Consider the following 22,745-nt stretch of genomic DNA (forward strand, 5'->3'; position numbering starts at 1 on the left):
CTCTGCCCGTGCCGATCGCGACGTTTGGCTGGCGTAGATCGTTTCCCCTCCGAGACACCGAGTTCTTTGGTTCGTTCCGTTCGCTCAGGCGCACGTTTCGTTGCCGCGCCGAACGCTGCGTTGCTCGACGCTCACCGCGTGATAGGTGGGCGCTAAGTCCGATGCGGGGCGCATCGTAAGTGATCGCTGTGCCGTAGCACATTGTCTTATACCCCTTGGCGGGTCGACGGGAACGCTGTCGCGTCCCACTCTTGAAGGCGAAGCTTAAGCGTCCTCCAATTTTTTCATACTTTGTGAGGTTTCTTTGCCAGTCGGAAAAAAAATTGTATGCAATTAGTACCTCGGTGAAAACATCACTGTTGGATGTCATTTTAGTGTCCCTACGAAGGCCTTATTGACACTTTGACAATTAGGACAGTACTTCTCGAGTTAGATAATTCATTGCAATTACCGAATTAAATCTCTGTAACGAAAGAAATACTGGCGGCTACTGCACCGTGCCGGAAATAATATGCACTAGGTTTTCTTCGAGTAATGCAACTGCTTTTTTTTAGTCTTGGTGCGTGATAGTTGAGGTACCCTGTATAATTTACTCAGTAACCGAAATGAGGCCGACCCGGATTCACTCTGAAATCAGAATCAGCAGCAGTCACGCGTAGCGTTGATACTGAGACTCAAAAAAAAAGAGAAAGAGAGAAAGGCTGCAGTATTGCCGGAGAGGCGAAGCAGTATTAATGATAGCCAAGCATGGCGACAATATTACAAAAGAAGATTACACCAGCGAGAGGACTCATGGCTCTGAAATTGAACTGTCTCCTACGCCACGATGTCTTGTATATACTCATCTGACGCCGTCACTTCAGAGCGCAATTCTTCGAGGTCGCACAAAGTTTCTGCAAGTGCAAGAAACATGTATATATTATATGGGGTTCGGAAAGCTAGCCGGGCCCTAGCCCCCTCCCCCCCCGGGGAGGAATGAAAACTCTCCGCCTATGTATATATGTATGTATGTATGTATGTATGTATGTATGTATGTATGTATGTATGTATGTATGTATGTATGTATGTATGTATGTATGTATGTATGTATGTATGTATGTATGTATGTATGTATGTATGTATGTATGTATGTATGTATGTATGTATGTATGTATGTATGTATGTATGTATGTATGTATGTATGTATGTATGTATGTATGTATGTATGTATGTCATCCTGAAACGGTCAATTTATCTCGTGACGTTTTGTCGTTCTCTATTGTGTTTATAGTGTTCGTGACACCTTAAATTGCCTTTCTCTCTGACGATGCTCATGCTTTGAGGATATTCTTTGCGACGTCGTTTTATAGTATGCTTCATGTACTTTGGCGATGTTGTGCCACTTGCGATGTATTTCCCTGTTTATTTCGTGAAAATGAATAGACCACAGCTCCTTCTTACGCCAAAATTACCTTTCTTATGGGAATAAAACAAGTATAACAGGTTAACTTCTTCGCGCAGTAGGTGACTTGCGGACGGATTTCAAAGGCATGCCACCTTTTTAAGTTTTTCTTCCCCGCCAAGGTCATGCTACGAAGCGCCGCTAACACAAAGCGACCATGCGAAATAACCCGCGTTTATCGGCGTAGCATCCGCCTTGGTTTAAGGTGCACACATGCCACGGGCGGTATTCTCACTTTATTAACCACGCTACCGCTGCATAACGGACAACTAGACAGGCGGGGGCAATACGGGCTCCTGTCACACGCGAGTTGCTGACGAAATAGACCAGCTTTGTGCATACGTGACTTTTTTGGGCTTGTAGCACAGCTCAGAAAGAGTAAAAACGAAGGTGGAAGGGATAACGAAAGGGAACTGAGAACAGAGCGAGCGATGCTCTGTTCTTCGTTCCCTTTCATTACCCCTTCCACCTTCGTTTTTGCTCTTTCTGAGCTGTGCTACAAGCCCAAAAACGTTATGGCATACCAACTCGCCCAAAGTGCCACGCTTGTGTGCATACACTATTAGAAGAAACGAAACGCGATATGTCTATAGCGCGCGACCTTGGTTACAATCAGCGCCAGTTCGAAGCCCACACAAAGCGCACGCGTCGCGAGTTAGTGAAAGACCCGCTCAGTTGAAGACACGATTAGCACGCCCAACAGCGCACGGTCTACTACACTTCCGGCAGTAACATAAAAGCAGACACTATGTGATGCGTACAGTTTTCCGAACACGTCAATCTAGTCCGATAACCAAGGCCACATGAGCGAACTACCGCGTCAGTTTCATGGGGGTAGTGTTGTACACACAAATAACAACACTAGCAAAACATCCTTTTATGTGAGACTAACACTAGCGCATCAAGAAAGAAGAGCCGTGAATTCGAGGCTATACCCATGAAGGACACATATGTTGACATGGTCGAAATGTACGCTATTTTACATTTGTATATAGCTGGATCAGTTATTTACGCTTGGGGCAGGAGTGTTTATTTATTTATTTATTCATTCATTCATTTATTTATTTAACGGTACTGCAAGATACTTTCACAAAGCCAAATATTGTCTAAAGAAAATTCGCACATTGCTAAAATTCTGCTTATTTACCAGATAAACGCAACTCCCCAGCACGGTACCGCCGGTTATTAATGACACGGATGCAATAAAACAAGCAAGAAGGTTATGTAACAGGGTGTGATCACTAGTACATGACTTGAAAAAAATAGCGCTTAGATTACATTGGCTATGAAAGAAACCACACGCTTCGCTCGTAAATCCCAAGCAACAGCGGATAGGAAGCAGTCGACCGAGTGCTTGATCGAGATTTGTTTTGAAAGTCTTCTATACTTGTGGGCAAACAAAATTAAAACCGGTATGCATTTGCTATATACAGCCTGCGGTACAATAAGGGCATATTCGTGTCTTGCATGAGCATTTCTAGACGTGTTAAACTGTTAGTTCCTAAAACATACGTTAGTTTGACCGTTTACTATAGTGTAAAGCACCATGAGACGGCGTTCCCCCAGTGCTGGGAGACCCGACGTTAACGGAGATCAGATAGTGATACTTCTGTACTGTACAGACATAATAAATTAACCTAAGTGCTCTTTTCTGTGTCCTTTATAGCTCATCTGCATCCGTAGTTTTGCGTGGGTCTCAAGCGACATCGTCATATTCAATATGACAATGAGGCTCGCTATGTATGCGTGTGAACCTGCGTGAGGGAGTGAGTCTTACAGGCAAAAATGCTACGCCCCTAGCTTTCCAAAAAATCCCAGAAATAAGGTAATAAAGTAAGTTCGCAAATACCACTGCTCTAAACCATGTGGTAAAGAGCGCAGCCATATCGACTTCGGAGGCTTTAGCTGGTTAGGTGTCGCAAATATAATGCGAGAATGCCGAAGTGGTCATGTTGATGCCATGATTATTCAAATTCAAAATCAAACGTAATTGAGCGCAGGAAGTAAACAAGCTAAAGTAAAAAATTGGCAGTGGCTTAGCTCGGCTATGCCAGGATATACGCAGCGAAAGCTAAGGCATAGCATGGTTAGCCTTGGTTAAACTTGAGTGCAAGTCCAGGTTAGTCTGGTTGTCTAGCTATGTTGCGGCATTTGGCCAGTCGTTCGGCACGCTGTTCGTCTGTTTCTTGGGCGATTCGTTTTCTCCTCATCTCGTTTCGAAGTCGATTCCAGGCCTCCTCCTGCTTATCATAATTGTCGCCGTCCATACTGCCGCCTCAACTGTGGTTGCGGCGCACGCGAGCTCTCCTTTTCAATCCTTCGACATGTTATCAGGCATGCGACGCAGCTGGCGAAGCGAGTGGAGGCGAGCGCAACGACAAGGAATGTGGTGTGACGTCATACGGAAAGGAGCGGCTCTGCGCAGCGGCGGAACACCTGTGGCGCGGTGCTACTAGTGGCGCATGCGCAGTAGTGACTAGGGAGCGAGAGAGAGAGAGAAATATCCGCGGCGAGGCGCGCGTTGTGACGTCATGTGCCTCCTCGGAGCACCAGCACGGCGAAATCGCAAGTTCGCGGCCAGTAAAGCTTTCGCTTTAAAAGCTACAGGACAGACAGGCGGAGAACTTTATTTAGGTCCTGAGGTACGCTACCACTCAAGGGGGTGAGCAGCGGGCCGCTCCCACATCGGTATGGGTTGGCCGAGCCTCACCGCTGCGTCGCGGGCCCTCTGGACGGCCCTGAGTTGATGTAGAAGGTCTGAGCTCCTGAGTATGGAGCTCTATTCCTCTTCGGTCGTGCGCTGATGACCCTGTAATGAGGGGCACTGCCAGAGCATGTTATCTAACTTACAAGCGGCGTCACAATCTGGGCATGTTGAATCAAGGCCTTCGATGAACTGACTGTGGGAATAAGGACCAGGGTATGACCTGGTATGAAGCATGCGGAAGGTAGATGCCTGTGCTCTAGCGAACTTCTCATGAGGCCGAGGGAAGACCATCCTGGCCAACTGATAATGCATGAAGATCTCATTAAAGTGAGGAGAACGTCCCTAAAGACCGCCAGATTGGAGTCCGAAGAACCCCCAGGGTACCCAACGCGGTGACCTAGTCCGCGCTGCAAGAGAAGTAATCTTATCTAGGTTTCGACTCGTCCTTTGACCGACCAGAAGACAGTGGAAAACAACAGGCCGATTTATGATGAACGTATTCTTTTATAGCACACATCAAACGAAGTCAGCCAATAAAATCAAGCGAGCATGGTATGACAGGTGAGATAAGTGCTGTGATGTAGGCTACACGAAAGGCAACCAACGAGAGTAAATAACACTGCCAGAACAAGCGAAAGACGGACGCAAGACGTCATGCTGTAAAATCTGCAGTGAAGTTGCGGATGTGACACCTTTTGGTCGTTCCTTTATTGAGTAATATTAACACTTATCAAACAGTAAGGATAATTCCATTTGTACTAAGAATTTTAAATAATCACACAATTCTGAAATGACAATACCACACAAAACACATCGTATCTGCACAGTGTATGCGTAAACGCACACTGTAAAAGCTTAAATTATCTGGTTGATGCGTGCGGCCTGCGGGAAGGTCAAAAGCACGTTCTTAACGCGAGACGCGTACTGGTGATGCTGTCGACTTATAATGGTAGTATAAAGAAAATGTATAGATCTATATATATAAAAGCACAAATCAGGGAGTGAGGTGGAAAGCAGAATTTACGTAACTAACTTGGTTTTGCTCTTTCCATCAGTATAAGCTCCAACGCGAACAGGATAAACGTTGTCAGGACGTCGGCTGCACGCAGTTACACAGGAGTGCGACGTGCGAGCAGTCTGCAGCTGGTTTCCAAGCTCGGTGTAGACCCGAATGTTCGTTTTATATGGAGGCGATCTTGGAAACTAAGTTGGACGCGTTGCAGTCATTTCCCATCAGTACACGCGTTTGAACATGTGCCGGCAGTAGATAGGGAATCGGGCCAAGAATCCGCCTCTGTCGGTTGCACGGAGCAAGCCGAACGTCGCGGACACCCGAAAAGTCGTCAGCACTCGGGAGCACCGGAACGGCCCCATAGAAGAGAGTTCGTCGCCCTTGTTTAGAGTCTTTCAAATTATGCGCAGCGATAGTCGGCCGAGCTTTCTCCGTGCACAATGAAGCGCATTCGGAACGGCCCACATTCGCGATGGACACAATGATGCCCGTCGACACGGCATTATACGCTCGAACGGTATGCTCACTGCGGGAAATAGACACCGCACATATAACGTTCTTTTCATTTCTTCTTTTTCCTTTCTTTTTTGTAGCAGCACGCGATTCGCGAGTAACGCCCGCTTAATAGGCCTTTATAAAAGGGTTCCGTTGTCGTCCATCTCTACGGCGTGCTATTCGCGAAAAGTCCGGAGTGGTGCGCTTTGTGTTTTTATTTGGCCGGGGCTTCGAAATGAGCGATCGGTTCCGAATTCGACGGATGCTCGCCTCTCCGTAAGTTTGTTTCGTTCGATAGCTCCGCATTTTTGTCGTCATTATTGTGGCTGGTGACGCTTCCTTTTACTTTTTTTTGCTCAGTTGGAATGTCTCTGGGCACCGTTTGCGCCACTTTGCCGGCACGCGATGTTCTCACTTCCGAAACCCGATAACGCGCCGGGTCACGTGCGAGCGTGGAGAAGGCGGAAAAAAATGCATATATAAAAAGGATCGCGTATAGCATACACAACTGTCCGGATCTGGAAATAGCAGCGTACCGTGTCGAGTCGTACAAAAGCGCGAACAGGGCGCGTGCAGAATAAGCGCGAAAAACTAAAAGAACCGCCGCTGAATTCGAACAACCTTGCAAACGGTCGCGGACGCGACAAACGCGAACGCTCTCAATTTTTTTTTCTCTTGCTATTCAGGGTTAAACAGTCGCACGCGCACATAGACTGCGTGCATGGTCCGCGCGAAGAGGCACCCTGCAGTCCAGCGCAGTGGCCGCGTTGACCGACTCAGTGGAGCACGGTGCAGACGCGCAGCTCTCGCACCACGTAGAGGAGTTATTATCCCTGGCGTCACCGTGCTATAGATTTAGGCTACCTTCTGGAAGGATAATCTGACGGCGTGTTTACAACGCGACTTTCGGTACGTAGACCTGCATTTCTTACAGTGTCAGACGTAGTAGTTATGCGGAGACCCGCAAGGTGGAGAGAAGTAATTAATGAAGGGACATCAGACATCCACCCGCTCGTAGCAATTGCGACAAAGGAAACCCATACGGGTTCCTCGAAAGAAAAGCCTCAGAGTTGAAGAAAAATTCGTCCTGGTCCGGGAAGGTGTCCCGGCCCAGGACGAATTTTTCTTCAACTCTGAGGCTTTTCTTTCGAGGAACCCGTATGGGTTTCCTTTGTAGCAATTGCTATGAACGGGTGGATGTCTGATGTCCCTTCATTAATTACAATGTCAGGTATAGAACGCTCGCCCTTAGCTTGCCTGAGCTCGTACTACACGAACCTAGAAAGCCCCGCAGCTTTCTTGCTCACGTGACGTAACGCTGTTCTGCTGAGACGATCCGCAAACCCACCTCTCTTCGGAGTTTTTTCTTTACTTTTTTTTTTGCAGCGAAGCTGTATACCTCTGCCGTCCAAGGAAATTTTCGTGTCGTTGGCGGGGCAACCAAAAATCTCCCCATACGTGGGCCGGTCCCGCAGACAGTGCAATGCCGGGCCGACCCGCGGCGGAGGTGCAGTTTGCCACTAAGGGACCCACATACAGAGTTTCGCTGGTAATCCTTCTTTACAGAGTGGAAGGGCACTGAGTTTTTTTTTTTCGCTTTTCTTTCGGAAGTGCTCCCTTGCCATTGGCCGGCCGCCTTCGATTAGGATTAGGATTGGCGGACGTTTTCTCTTTATAACGATTCTATAGTAAGAGCTTTTTGGTGAATATGGGCCGGCCAAGGTGTAGCGTCTTCAAATATGCTTTCGCGCAAATACTGATGACTCGTTTCGGTGAACGACTTCTGTTCTCTGCCACAAACGTAAAACCGCCACTACCAGCTCGGTGAGCAGCTGAAGGATTTGCGTGGCTCGCGCGAAACTGTCGCCAGACCTGAGTCGCACGCAGAGAAAAAGAAATTATGACGCGTAAGCATCCGAAGTGCCCGCTGGGAACGAGCATGCATCCCAAGTTTCCTTGTATATACGTTTTCATTTTGGGAAGATTCGTCCGCTGAACGCCTGTAATGCATATACCATAGCAAGCAACTGATAGTTTGACTCACGACATGGTGAAGCATGCCTTACTTTTCATATTCTTTTTTTCCGTAAAGATTAAACATTTAATATAGAAAAGCCTAAATTTACCCGCCATCTGACCTGTAAATATTAGTATCAGGTCCTTTATCGCATTTCATGTTTATGTCTTCTCTCTATCTCCTTCTGGCACGCTCCGCTGGAATATTTTAATCCCGTTCCCCATCCTTGTAGTTGCATACGCGCCGGCAAAAATATCTGTTTTTCTCATAAATAGCTTCTCTCTCTCTCTCTCTCTCTCTCTGTTTTTCGTTGTTATTCTACAGGGCTTAACTGACAAAGCTCTTCGTAACTATTCCAGCGAGAGACCTAAAGGTGAATACAGACCCTGATGTCTAGCTAACTCCACACTATCGTTGAAGTACCCCCGATACCACTTGCTACTCCACCGGCAGGTTTATCCTCCACTGTGGGACAATGGCTCCGTTCTCGTCGTATGCGGTATGCATAAATGCATTATTAGTTATAACTTACTAGCTTACACATGTGATTTGCGCACTTCGGGTAAAAAAAAAAAGAACACGTACTACAATACTTTGTTGATGAACGTACGTTGTCGTGATGGCATTAGTGCGCTCATGTGCAATTGCGCTTGTGATGGCTCTTCGCCTATCAAATTACGTCCTCGCATGCATTGCTATTCGAATGACGCCGTGTCACTTCCTGTTTGCCTGAAGAACACAACCCCACGGGCAGCTCACGCTGTGTTGACAGACTTTTGTGTACGCACACGTATTTGTGCGCGTATGTTGTCGGACGGCGCGTTTCTTTTTTCGCTAACTTAGGAGGGCCGCGGATAGTAACCGCTGCCAATTGGAGGCACAAAAGCTTCCATCCGATTAATATGTGATTGAAGAAAAACACATTCTTCTCGGTCGCGGCAGCATTTTCCAGTTACAGCGACCGCATTCCAATACGAGTGAAGCCCAAAGACGCTCACATACCGCGATATTGGGCACACAGCGTTGTTCTAAGCTAATCCGCCAACTTCCCAGTTGATGTTAGGCCGTTTCTCACAACCAGTGGGTTGCATTGGGATGTGAAACCACCTTAATGTAATTTTAAATTAAATTAAATTACATACTCCTTCTTGCTTTTTTTCGCGTACACGTGTGCAAGTGCTTTCTTTATATTTTATTTTTATTGACGTGATAGTAGAATATGTTGTCGCGCAAAATGCAGTGCTGGCTACTCAGCATATAGTGTCTGTTTAATATGCGGTATAGCTATATTTATTGTTTTGTATATTCTTTCGCACAGTTATGTAGGAAGAAAGCCAGACGAACTAATTTACGAACACACAAAGACGATATCACGTACATACGATATTTATTGTTTTGTATATTTTTGCGCACAGTTTTGAAGCAGGAAGTAATTTACCCAAACACAAAGACGATATCACGTACGTATGAGTGAGAACACCACCACAACATCTTATAGAAAGATCTGAAAGCTACGATGTGAACAGCAGCAACATCACACAACACAGTGACGTTCCTGTATGCCTTCTGCTTCGCTGTGGGTGCCCGCGCGTCGTCTGCTTTCCAGCTGGTCCCCGCGTTGAAGTCGCTGGGATCCCCGAGCCTCGCACGACTCCGTGTTTGTTCAGCGTCGCCGTCTATACGGCATGTGTGTTTGTGCGTGTAGCCCGCACTGTGCGCGGCTGAATCGACGAGGAAGCTGTGGCGGTCCAGCCACCGGGGCTCTGCAGCCAGCCTCGTCCGCCGCCGCCGCCCCTGCTTTAACCTTGGCTCGCGCGATCGTTCGACGGCTCTCGAAAAGTCTCCTCGTCACCGTCGCCACCGAGGCGTCGTCGGCCGTGCAGTTCGCGGGGATTATGTACTCGCCTTCGGTTTCGGGAGAGTGAGTAGTGGATGTTTGTTCTCGACGGGGGTTCGTCTGACGCGTGAACACATTCACACTCGTCTCTGTAGCGCTCATCGGGTTATCTCTCGCGTGCCTTCGAGATGCGTCCATTTTAGGCGTTGTGGCCTCGCCTGTGTACGTCGCGACGCGGTTCCTGCGACAGTCGCGTCGACATGGCGTCTCGTCTGCGTCGCTGGTACCAAGTTAAGGTTTGTGTCGTCTCTTTATTAAGCGCGCGGAAAAAGGAAAAAAAAAAAACTTGTTACCAGTTCCGCTCGAGGTGCGAATTAGGATGATTGTAATGCGCATTTAGGAAGACGTGGCTGAAACGAGAAGTGCCTAAAAACAGTGCAGAACAAATTCACAAAAGGTTGTTTGCCATTGACCGTTCGCCTTTGATATGTCCGCCAACGCGATTGGCCGACGCTTCCTCGTATGAGAAAATACTAGCATAATAATTTCTTCGTGAATACGTTAGTCCTACCTGTGATCCTCTCTTTCTTGAAGGTTACTGCTGGCTTTCAGAATTCGCGTACATTTCGAGTGCGTGGCAGAATTCTTGCAGTTAATTCACGTAGTTTCTTTTTCCAGATGGTGATTACATTAGGTACTGTTCTCTTTACGCAAGCCTGCAAGCATTCACCACCCTACTTAGCTAGTGAACATGATGACTACTTTCGAAGTTATCATGCTTTGGTTATCACGATGTTACCTTAGATAAAAGGTGTTCGGACCCTCCCGCACGGTTATCTTTTTGAGGGGTGGACCGGCACTTCCTACGCTCACCGCTGATCTCTGGTGGCTACGCAGGCAAGTGGCTTTGCCGCAACGTGCGTTCCTCGCACGTTGCGGCCCTCGAGGACACCCATATTCCGTCGTTGTACAGGCGACTTATCGTCGTGGTCTTCGCTGTAGGGGCGTTCACAATAAGTATGGCCGATGGGAATTAAGCGGGGAGGTGCCAAATTTTTCGTTGTAGAGGTCATTCCGTTCTAGATGCGTTCGTTGTAGTGGCGTTCGACTGTATAGGCATGAGAGCAGGATACTTCCGGTGTCTTTTCTGCCTACTCAGCCGTGACTTATTTACGTTATTTCTGCGCTCTTTCTAAACTATTGAGTACTTGAGCAGGATATTTGTAGTGCTATCCGGGATTTTGTGCATATGAGTTAGTATTCTGTATGTCTGTGCGCTCAACTACATTTACTGCGCCATGCAGTTATAGGTATCGGGATATCGCTGTCCCGTTCCTTGTAACGTCCAGGCTACGTGCGACACCTTGGCTCATTTTAACACTCGTTTTCATTCGTCTTTTTGCCGTCATCACACGGTCGTCGTCGCACTATCATCGCCTCCTCCGTCATTGTCCTTCCACTGTCGTCACAACGTCGTCTTCGTGCATCCGTCGTCATCGTGACACTGCTGTCATTTTGTTTTGGCTACGTCACCTTCGTCATACTGCCGCCATCGCCGCCATCTTGTCATCGTTTCACAGGCACTCGTCTCTCACACGAGTGGACGTCTCAGCAGTTTTACACCACGAAGCTACGGGCTGACATAGCCGATCGCGCCCCCCCCTCCCTCTCCTTATGCTCTCTTTTTCCCTTGTATAGTGTCAAGCGTTCATGATCTAAGTAGTGCGATATCCCTCTAACACCATGGTTTCCTGTAACATAACGGTTGCTAGCAACATCATAGTTCCTTGTAACACCGCTCTCGAAGCTTCAAAACATAAACACAGCTTGTCAAGAAATACCCCGTTTGCAGGGGCACTAGGTGACATGAGTACACAGTGGTGTTCAAGTGAATGCCTAAATTGATCGTTGCTTATGTAAAGAGCGCAAGAGAGTTTATCATAGGAAAGGCAGAGAGAGAGAGGTCAGACTGAGCTTACTACCTTCTATATTAGCACAAGGCCGGCACAGTTCGATCCGTGACGTCATGTTAACTTGCCCAGCTGCCATAGAATCTAATGGGGGCGCTCCCGAGTAAGCCACGATGATTTTGACGTCGCCGCTCTCGTCACGCCGGGCTTGGCAGTGGAAATTTCGGTCGAAGTAGCATCATGTTATAAAACCGAGTGCACACGCCTGCTATCTAGGAGGTGCTGACTGAGATGGTATGCTCTGTTGTGCTACTCTACACAGGGAAAGAAAGAAATGGAACACAAAGAGTGATGAAATTTGATGAAGATGATGAGGATGAATAGAGGAGGAAGAGGTGCATGCATACGATAATCACACTACACAACCGGTATCTCGAAAGTCTATAGCGTCTTAGTCCAGTGTTCTGCGCGTACACTACTGCAGAACTCGCAGCTCATCTTGCTGCCATGCGGTCACGCCAAGGGCCGAGGATAGTAAATTCTGATAACGTTTGTCATCCTACGCTTGCTAAAACCGATGTCAGCGTCTGTCATTCCTGCTAGTAAGCAGAGCAGTCGCAATTTATATGCTACAACGCCTTAGGCACATGGTTATATTGACAGTTACGGCCCTTCACACAGTCGACGAGATGCGCATAGCCTCGAGGAAAGGCGACATGGGGGCGAAGTTGACGAGTCCTGATTATTTCTCCCCGCTTACGCGAACACTCGTTCGGTTCTTTGACTGGACCGGCTAGATCGCGTGAAGTGGCACGTCGCAGGGGAGCTACTTCAGCACATTCATCGACTCAAGGCTGCAGAGTCAGCGTCGTTTCAGAGCGCAGCTCTTAGGCGCCCATTCCTGGGTTGAGCGTCGGCGTCCCCCGGCGTAACCGCGCGAACTTGCTCCTGCCACTGCTCGTGCGTTCATCGTGGCCTTCTTCCCCAGTTGGCTCCAATGTCGTTCATCAGGCCAGCGTTCCCATACTGCCCCTCCCTCAGCGAAGGTGATGACGGCACTGGCCCACTGCCAGTCGGTGCGAATGTCAAACTGTTTGCTTCATTATATCGCGAAATGAAAACAGGTATACAACTGCTATCAAATTTCGCATTAAGTACTACCGTAATCATCTGACACTTTTTTTTCCATTGCCCTTGATTTTTCTCCTTCGTCCCTGAACATGTTTTATTCTATAGGCAGCGTTCAAAAGGTGGCGGGAATGACGCGTTTTCGGCTCCAGAATTATATGCGGTGCATGAAGCCCGCAAACGCCCTCGAGATCTGTTCCTGCTACGCAGAGGGGGCAACCGTCTCTGGGGCGTGGACTAGGATACCGATTATCGCCACCATTCGTTTGTTTTTTGCTTTATTTCTCTTCCAAATTTATTTCCTTTCCAGCAGAACTTTCCTTTCATCCGCGTTTTCTCTTGCTTACGTATATACAAGGTCTTAGAATTTCAGCCACGTTCGTCACGCCTTGTTGACAAAAGCGCGCACACTTCACAGCTAGTAATAAACAACATAATGGGCCCACGTGCTTCATTCATACTGTACGCAACCTGTATGCAAGAGCTATCGTTTCGGGTCATTGCGCTTCACTGTTAGCCGCGATTCCGTTTTAATATTCAGGCGACTGTAAATGACCCTTGCTCTGTTGTATTCTTTCGTGCAAGCCTCAGAAGTAGACGCAGCGAAACTGCACGTAACTCTACTCGCGCAGGCGATGGCACCCATGCTGACGGCGGCCATGTTCTACGCCATGTGCAACGCGTTCTCGCGCTGCTGCCCTCCGGACAGCGTGACCATGCCGTGCCGGTGCTCGGGACCCAACACGTTCACCGTGCTCACCTGCGACGGACTCATCTCCACACGACAGGTGGAACGGGTATGTACCCGAAGTGCGTCTTTTTGATTCTTCCGTTTTCTTACTTCACGCGCCTTTTGTCTCTTCGACAAACAAACAAACAAACAAACAAACAAACAAACAAACAAACAACGTACCCAGTGAATGAATCTATCTATCTATCTATCTATCTATCTATCTATCTATCTATCTATCTATCTATCTATCTATCTATCTATCTATCTATCTATCTATCTATCTATCTATCTATCTATCTATCTATCTATCTATCTATCTATCTATCTATCTATCTATCTATCTATCTATCTATCTATCTATCTATCTATCTATCTATCTATCTATCTATCTATCTATCTATCTATCTATCTATCTATCTATCTATCAAGAAGCAATTCTATCAAATGAATCATTCAAGTTCCAAGTCTAATGTATGGCAGCAGATGATTCATACGCCACAACTTTTGAGAACGATAGCCGTGTGGGCTCTTTTAAGAACCTGTGAGATGGCCTTCGCCATGTGACACATAACTCGGAACATGGCGGCACGGCGCTTTCTCGAGGCAGGAATTAACCTGCAGGAACAGGAAAGATTTTTAAGATTTTTTAAGCGATGAACAGTGGTACAAAGAAAGAATGTTGCTGGAGCCAACGTGGCACCAAGGACACGACCGTCGTCAAGTGTGATTTCTTGTTCCACTGATGCTCTTTAGGAATAAAGTGCTGACAGGTCCTTTATGAGGGGGCAATTGCTTGCCCGACGTTCGACTTCCTCTTCTTCTTCATATTTTGTTATTCCTCCGGTGGAATACAGTTTCTCGGTTGCTCCCATTCAAAGTAAACACATAGATGGAGATAAGCCCAGCGCAATACAATTTGTGCCGTAAAAGGAACTGTCGGCGCTTTGTTCATTGTTCTAATGTTTTACGATGCGCGCGCAGCAAGAGGGGAAATTCGTTTAGAGGAGTGCTGACAGGAAAATTGAGACTTCTCATTATTTAGCGTTAAATAAAGATCCTAGTCTTCGAATTCCTAGAAGAACAGCTGGCAAGCTTAAAAACACCGTAAATAATTTACTAGAATAGCTTTTCTACAAGTCACTTATGGATTCGTTTCGCGGGATGTGTCGTGATGTCATGATGCAGAAGGTGGTCACGTGGGAGCGCAGCTTCGTGACGTTTTTGCGCTCGTTCCGCCTCGCTCTGTTGTCGTCTATATCATTCAATATTCTGCACAGAAGACGACCGAGGCTTGTCATTATTTGTTGTGTGCTTTGGAGGTCTGGAACATCAATTGAACGCAAAAAATATTATAGCTCGGAAATATATTGACCTGAAGTATGTTTATCTACAGCTTGCTTCCCTGCGCATAAGGGGAGAAGATAAGAAAATAAAACTAACTCTGCCCAAATACACTCCTGCAGAGAGGTAATGCTATGCAGGAGGTGACGAAGCCGTAGGGCATAGCGTGAGAAAATACAGGCGTATAACCAGTGTGCATGAATGAAGCGGGTTTAATACTTTGCAAATGGCCTATCACAAGAAAAAAAATGGCTGTGGCTTAGCTAAGGTTAAGACCAGGATGCGAAGCATACTAGCCTTTATTTTAACGCGACAGCGTTAAGGAGCTCATGTCGCAGAAAATCCGGTGTCGTCGGCGTCGGCTCAGGCGTGCGGCGCTTGCTCAGGCGCACATTTCGTTGTCGCGCCGAACGCTGCGTTGCTCGACGCTCACCGCGTCCGATGCGGGGCGCGTAGTCGCTGCGCCGTAGCAAAGCCACCTAGAAACAGTCTCTGTAGCACGCCGCAACCTTCGCTTCTCATTCCAACGAGCAGCTCTGTCTCCAGGAGGCATCTCACCTCGTGAGTGTCTAGCAGAGGCAAGCGCAGCTGCTTATATACCGCCGCGACGCCGCGAGCGACGGCGCTAGTTGGAGCCCCGTTTCTCCTCTGTCGTGACGTCACGGTGTCACGTGGTCAGCCTTGAAGGCAACGCCGCGAGTTGGAGCCCCGTTTCTCCTCTGTCGTGACGTCACGGTGTCACGTGGTATTGAAGGCGACACCGCCGCGCCTGAGGAGCTGGGTTGAGCTCTAGTAATATGCTTCGCATAAAAGAAGAAAAAGAAACTGCGAGGGGATTTTCGCTCCCTACTAGGAAACTCTAAGACCACGTAATTTGTAGGAATGTTGCCGCAGGAAGCACCCTAATAATGGAGAACACGTTGGGGATAGGGTTGTCCACATCATTTCAACGTCAAATGGGCTATGGTTTGTAGGTAGGTTCAAGTGAGGCCCAAAGGCAGAGCTTAGAATCAACACGTTTCCTACTGCTCGATTTCAACTTGGTTGAGCCGCAAACTTCGAAACGCTATGAGACGAATCGATAAAGGCGCCCCACATGCAAGTTACCACGACGACACGACAACCGTGAGCGTGAACACGGTAGGCACCAATGACTGAAATTCGTAATGTGGCGAGCTTACCCGCCGACGTAGCTCAGTGGCGATGGAGTTGCACGGATGAGCACGAGATGACTGGCTTGTATCCCAGCCACGGCTGTCGCATTCCGATAGGAACGGAATGTGAATTAGGGACAGAAGTGGTGAGAATTAGACCGGAGTATACCCACGACGGCGTACCTCATATTCAGTACGTGATTTTGGCATGTATGACACTAGAATCTATTTGAATTTTGATATGAGAACATTGCACGATAACGCCATCGTCTCCGCAGCGCGAATTTCTTTTCCATAAAGGTCGATGTCACTGAGTGTTTTTCTTTGTGGGACATGATGGAGCACCAACCAGTAGTTTCAAGAAATGCTGCTAATATTGAAATCCTTCGCTGATAATGTGACATTGGAACCACGAATATGTGGCTGTGAATTGAGACGAGTAGCGTTTGACTGAATAACTGATGATAGGGCATATCTGAAGATAGAGTATATCTGAATTACGGAATAACCATGGAAGATAGGGTATATCTAACGTCAAGGACACGATGTACGAAGCTTTTTATAGGTTGCGTAAACCTTTGCATAAATTTTTAAGCGCTATGGCGCAAGGACATTTCGTGCACTCTCATGGACAAGTTTACATTATATCACTGTCTCCCTCCTTCCGCTCCTCTCGACGTCCCCAGGTGGCGTCCCGGCTGGCAAGCCACACCCTGGACTACGGCAAGTTCAGCATGTCCAACGCCAAGGTGATGAAGCTCGAGCGGGGAATGTTCGGCGACCTGCGCTTCGAGTACATCCAGGTGAAGAAGTCCACCGTGGTCCAGGTGGACGACGGCGCGTTGGAGCCGTCGCGCGACACCCTGCGCCGCCTGGAGGTGGTCCACTGCGAGCTCAAGTCGTTCCCCTTCCAGAATGTCTCCACCTTCCCGAAGCTGGAGAGCCTCTCGCTCCAGTACAACAACCTTAAGGCGGTGCCGGACTATGCCTTCAGGTCGGTCTTACATCGTGCGTGTAGGAAGACTCTAAACGGATACCGTTATTGGAACTAAACTTCGCGTACAGATTTATGTGAGACAGATGTTACGGGAACTTGGTTATAAGCAATACATTTGTCAAAAAATGGGAAACAGTCAGAACATACATACATACATACATACATACATACATACATACATACATACATACATACATACATACATACATACATACATACATACATACATACATACATACATACATACATACATACATACATACATACATACATACATACATACATACATACATATATTGCTTAGTGATTGAAACGCGATACGAGCGCGTGGTGGCGGCCGGAGCTTTTTACCCCACCGGTGGCTGCTGACGACACCGATCTGATTCATTTTTTTATAAAATTAAGTCCCTTTGTGATAAATTATGACTGCTTTCGAACCCCTCAACGTCATCCACCTGTCACCGGAGGTTCAATAAAGGGGCCGGCCGCCATGCTGTCCGACTATAGCGTTTCAAATTCAAATTCAAGTTTATTTACCAGACAATATGCTGGAAGGTCCGCTGGGTTAAAAGCCGTAAGAATGGCTTGACGGGGCCCAGGTGACCGTTACATGGCAGCGGCTAACAGGGGGCACAGGAAAAGGACTAAGATACGCCGTTACAAAGGCAAAAATGAAAACCATGCAGATTAGAAAGCATATTATAACATTCATAAATCCCACAAGTGCACTTGAAATACGATGCACATGAAAATGCATATGCAAATTTCGACACATAGCAGCGCATATTTACCACTCACACAAACACGCCGAACCCTACACAATCACACAGCCCCAATCGCTGACTCGGCTTCCACCGCGCAGGTACAATCCCGGTCTGAAGAAGGTCGACCTGTCGTTCAACAAGATCGCCTACGTGGGCAACTACGCCTTCTACTACGTGCCCTTCCTGGAGGAGCTCAACCTGCGCAACAACAAGCTGAAGGTGCTCAACAACAACGCGTTCGCCGTGCACGTCAAGCCCAACAACGACATGGTGCTCGACTTGTCGCACAACCAGATCGTGCTGATCGCAGAGAACGCGTTCCACAACGAGAACTTCCGCCTGCTCAACATGTCGCACAACCGGCTGCGATCCTTTCCCGAGAAGCACTTCCGGCCTCTGCTGGTGCGCATGGCCGTGCAGCTGGAGGGGACCATCGACGTCGAAGGTGAGAGGCAGGACGAGTGGCTCAGTAGTGGTGCAGCGTTGACTACGTAGCACGTGACCTAGAAGCTTGCAGTGGTGTTGTCACGCTAGTGGACTAGCTGCGCGCCCCACGTGTAAAACGTATCTTGTTTCTTGCTTGTTTTGTTTTCGTCACTGAGTGCTTCTTACTCTTTGATGTCTAAACGGAGTTTCGCATCGAAGAAAATTGCAACAAACTGTTCAGTTTTATCTCTGGCCATGGGGAGTCAGTGTTACAAAAAACAATAAAGAGCTATTTGATAGAAAAGCCTAACTGTAATTGTAATCATTAATTATTAATAGGTTTGTTAAACTATCGACAGCATTTGAAGCTTCCCTTCAGCGTAAGAAAAACGCGGTTTCTCGCCGGTAAGTCACCGTTTTGAGGCGTCAAATGCAGCGTATCATGTACGATACGTTGTGATTGACATGCAGGGCTAAAAAAAGCATATGACCACGCAGTTGGTCCCAGCCTCAAGTTTTTCCTGCGAAAAAAATGCACGCAAGTGGTTTATGGTTTTATGCTCTCTCCTATAGGTTCTAGCGATGTCCTTTCGCTGAACAATTGCGAAATGACCCCATTAATATGCCTCAAAGGCAGGTTCTAAATAGTTGATGCTAATATTTTGCCTTGATCGTCGAGATGTTATGACCATCTTAGTCATAATGAAGTTCTTATTATGTACGCACAGAAGTCACCTCCCAGTGACATTAAACTACCCAATGAACCAGTCTCCCGAAAGGTGACTTCTTGCAACGCAGCGCGAACAGTTTATCACGTCGAACCACCGCGTTAGGGCATTGCATGTGACGTTCGGTTGTCCAGCACTAGGTCGCGGGATCGAATCTCGGCCACGGCGGCCGCATTTCGATGAGGGCTAAGTGTAAAAACGCCCGTGTACTTAAAGAACTCCAGGTGGTATAAAGTAGTCCAGATCGCCTCCGCCGCGGCGTATTTCATAGCCTATCAGTCAATCACGTTACATTGACGTCATGCGGCTTCATGGGATGTGACCCGACGCCGCTAATCCACGTGTGATTCAGCGAGGCGTTCATGTTTTATTGCTGCCTAAGGGCTTCTCGCTTAAACCCAGCGCAGCTTTCGAGAGGCAGTGAAGCGTGCGGCCTCTTCCAAATTGTTTTCCGTGCGGGAAATGTACAGCGTTTTGCGTTCTTCTTTTTCCTTATCTTTGGTATCCTTTGGCAATTGTTTACCTGCTGCAGTACAGGTCGCTGTTCTATACTGCGTAGCAGATGTGGCAAGTCTGACAATGAGAATAAGGAAGTCACCGCGGAAAGAGCAAACGAATTGCTGCTTCTTCATACGGGCTCCTAGTTGTACACCTGCGGTGAAAGTGAAACTGGCGGTAGTTCTCTTGTTATCTGTGGTTGCTTGACAGTCGTACAAGTTTTCTTTCTTTTTTTTAGCTGTGGATGTGTTTTGGCTCTGAATGAGGAGTTGCGCACTGACGTCATCAAGACCGCCATATTGTTGTACAGTCAGCAGACTGAAAAACTGTGCTTTATTTCGATCAGCTTACCGTAAAGCTTCCTGCAAAAAATTACCGTATAGGGAAATGCTGCCAATATAGTGTCTATACGGGACGTGCAAGCATGGTTGTTCAGTCAGCGTGGTTAGTGCACGAATTTGCCTAAATTTCGTACTTCTGGCTTCGAACGGCTTTGTGACTTTGCAAACTGATTACTTTTAATGGAATTTTGCGTTATAATTTCAACATTTTGCAGCGATTATTAAAGTGCGGAGAGACCCGTCGCCTTGCTCCTTTAGCCAAATGGGCTTGCTCTGAAATTTAGGCCATAAAAGGCAGAGGCAGCGTAGTGTAAATAAAGCCACTAGAACGTCCGACGCCACAAGCAAGGAGACAAATCCGTGTACTACATGTCATTACCTTGGTAGCATATGACCGATATAACGTTAGTAGGAATCTTTATGCCGCTTATTTCCAGCCACACAGCTGAACCTGCAAATAGGACAACAAAACGGTGTTGTGTGACTTCCCGGGTATACTGCCTATAAGCTGTTTATATATATATCGTTATCATGTTGTCATGACAACTAGGCAAGAAAAGGCTAAAGTTGTGATCCCAACGTAAGGTCTCCAAATATCTCATCAACAACGGCAGAACATTACGTGATTTTCGGCTGTGTTGAAGTTTATGTGGTTACAAAGACGGCCGCGTTCAGTAGGTAAATCTAAGCGATCTCGGAGCATGGCTACCTTCTGCGAAGAAAGTCAAGATTGGCACGGTGAATTATGATCCGGTCCAAAGCGAGCTATGAGGTTTAAACGTCGCGAGGCAGTACATGACTTACAAGATACGCCGCGTAGTGGGAGGCTCCGGATGATCGCCCACATGGGGTTCTTTAATGATACGCTTCATTATGCGCGTATGTGCACGTGTAATTCCGCCAGCGTCAAAATGCGGCCATCGGGGTCAGGAGTCGAACCCACAACATCGTGTGTTGTGTGTGCGTGTGTATGTGTACGCATGCGCTCTCTTTAAGAAGCGAAAAACCATAGTCGGGGACGCAAGCGCGTTTTATACGACGATTAGAGATTGACGAAAAACAAAATATTTATCCATTGTAGAAATCGCACACGTACGTCTTAATTTGTGTTGTCCTAGCACTGGACACGCTAACAAAACGTTGTTCGCGTAGTAGGTATACGCGTGAATGCGAATGAATTCTTGTTCACAGCAACGGCAACAGTCGTAGACAATGTTTATCTATCTTCTCCGGCTTCGCATGGGGGTTATCGCATCGCGGTGAACCACACCACCAGAACCTCCCAAGCCATTCCGAACATTTAGAATATATTTTACATGCTGTTCTTGCTCTTTCGTTGTACGAGTAAATGCTGGATCAAGGAAAAAAATAAATTCTAATTCTTTCTCGCTAAAACATTGCTTTGCCACAGTATAATGATATCAAGATGTACACGCCTGAGCAAGAGTATACGGATCAGGGATGGCATGACAAAACTCAATTTCTCCTCTGTCTGCGAATGCAACTTAAAATGAAAGACTGCAGTCTAAACTTGGCATTACGAATTGTCTAGTGCACTTGTCAGTTTCCCTTTATGCGTGTTAATTACGTCGAAATTCAGTGTTTTCGGCGACCCTGTGGTCCGTATACTGTTGCTCATGGGTGTACCATGACATTTGCGACGACGTTCATGTTTCAACCTAAAACCAGAGGCACAAAGGCACACGTCGAGCGGATCTGCAAAGAAAGTAGCCAACTTAAACACAGTAGATGAAGCAGTTGCGCTTCGCCTGTACGTGTCCTTGTTTCGCTTCGCAATTTTTTTTTGCCGGCGTAAGATTCAGGGCAACGTAATCGTGGGCGTAATCATAACCAACTTAAGCCCGCACTACGTTGAAAGAAAGCGCCACAAGTGATGCCCAATCGAAACTTCAGCGACGGTTGCCTCAGAGTATACTAAGCCAATTTCGAAGTTCATACTTTTATGCTCTGGAAGCGTCGAAAGGGATTGCAGGAACCGGAAACGCATCACGGTCGCCATCAGTGGCGTAGCCAGAAATTTTGTTCGGGGGGGGCTACGCCACTGGCCCAATATATATATATATATATATATATATATATATATATATATATATATAGCTGCACGTTGCAGCTCAGCCTCCTCCTTAAGAGGAAGCTTTAGCTCGGGTGCTCCTGTTTAAGTACATGTAGAATGGGACTTCGTTTTTCCCTATAACCACTTCACCAAATTTGAGGAGGTTTGTTGCATTTAAAAGAAAAAGTTTAATTCCAGTGACTACTGGCTTCGTATTTTTCATTTAGGCGGTGAACTATTTATTAAAAATTGGCCAAAATTGAAGATTTTCTGAAAACGAAACTATCAAGTTTAAAACTCCGTGACTCAACAATGAGAAATGATATCACAATTCTGTGAATTGCATCTAATAGTACATCTACAGCGGACAAAATAGATATGTTCCACATGAATCTCAAAAAAATTAAGTATTGTGGAAATACGGCTTTTGCAGAACCCTTGTACACAACGTAACCAATTCACGTAAGATACAAATTGACACAGCAAACTTGTCCGCTTTGACTGTTATAATAAATGCCATTTACAGAACCACAATATCTGTTCTTCATGCATAGCTATTAGTTTGTAAACGTCGTGCTTCTATTTTTTCAAACTTTCGAATTTTCCAAAATATTTTAAACAAAATTCAGGCCCTAAATCGAAGTTCTGTTTCCAACAGACACTAGGATTTAACTTTCTCTCTCAAATGCAACCAATTTCAACAAAAGCGATTAGCAGGATTATCTCAGAAAAGCGTTTCTGCGTTTTACAAGTATTTGAATAGGCCGCGTCGGATTGGGCCCGAGCTAAAGCTTCCTCTTAAACAATTTATCGAGGGATCAAATACATGGATAATAACTGCATTGTCATTACCAAAGATGCTGCTAACGAATTCTTGAAAGCTACGCACTGTAAATACGAGTAAAATATGTATTTTTTCATAAAATATTATACTCGTATGTGCCAAAAATTGTGCCCAACATAACTGACGTCAATGCGTCCATGTTTTTTGCCTATTTATTAAGTAAAGAAAATATCACACGAACTTTAGGACTATATCAGTTCGAAACCAGGAAAGCAGTGCATGCAGCTGATATGAAAAATTAAAAGGCAATGAACTTAACAAGTTGAGGACAAATATGTTAATGAAACTTTGTCATTCA

At 46.6% G+C, this 22,745-nt stretch overlaps 1 protein-coding gene and 1 long non-coding RNA gene across 5 annotated transcripts in view; one reads left to right on the top strand and one right to left on the bottom strand.

The window, feature by feature from the left end:
• Window positions 1–22,745, bottom strand: part of LOC135913662 (uncharacterized) — a 91,025-nt gene that overhangs the window by 24,605 nt on the left and 43,675 nt on the right. The gene's annotated exons all lie outside the window — the stretch shown is intronic.
• The window catches only part of LOC135913661 (leucine-rich repeat-containing protein 4B-like), a 46,975-nt gene that overhangs the window by 10,785 nt on the left and 13,445 nt on the right, over window positions 1–22,745 (top strand). The window contains exons 1-4 of one of the 3 annotated variants that reach the window (XM_065446212.2): window positions 9,085–9,593; window positions 13,180–13,344; window positions 16,462–16,769; window positions 17,635–17,981. In XM_065446212.2, coding sequence (XP_065302284.1) covers window positions 13,183–13,344; window positions 16,462–16,769; window positions 17,635–17,981 — 817 coding nt within the window. In that variant the 5' untranslated portion in view covers window positions 9,085–9,593; window positions 13,180–13,182. The other 2 variants (XM_065446210.2, XM_065446211.2) reach the window with 2 other exon arrangements.

Source organism: Dermacentor albipictus, chromosome 6 (assembly GCF_038994185.2).
Source record: "Dermacentor albipictus isolate Rhodes 1998 colony chromosome 6, USDA_Dalb.pri_finalv2, whole genome shotgun sequence".
NCBI lineage: Eukaryota > Metazoa > Arthropoda > Arachnida > Ixodida > Ixodidae > Dermacentor > Dermacentor albipictus.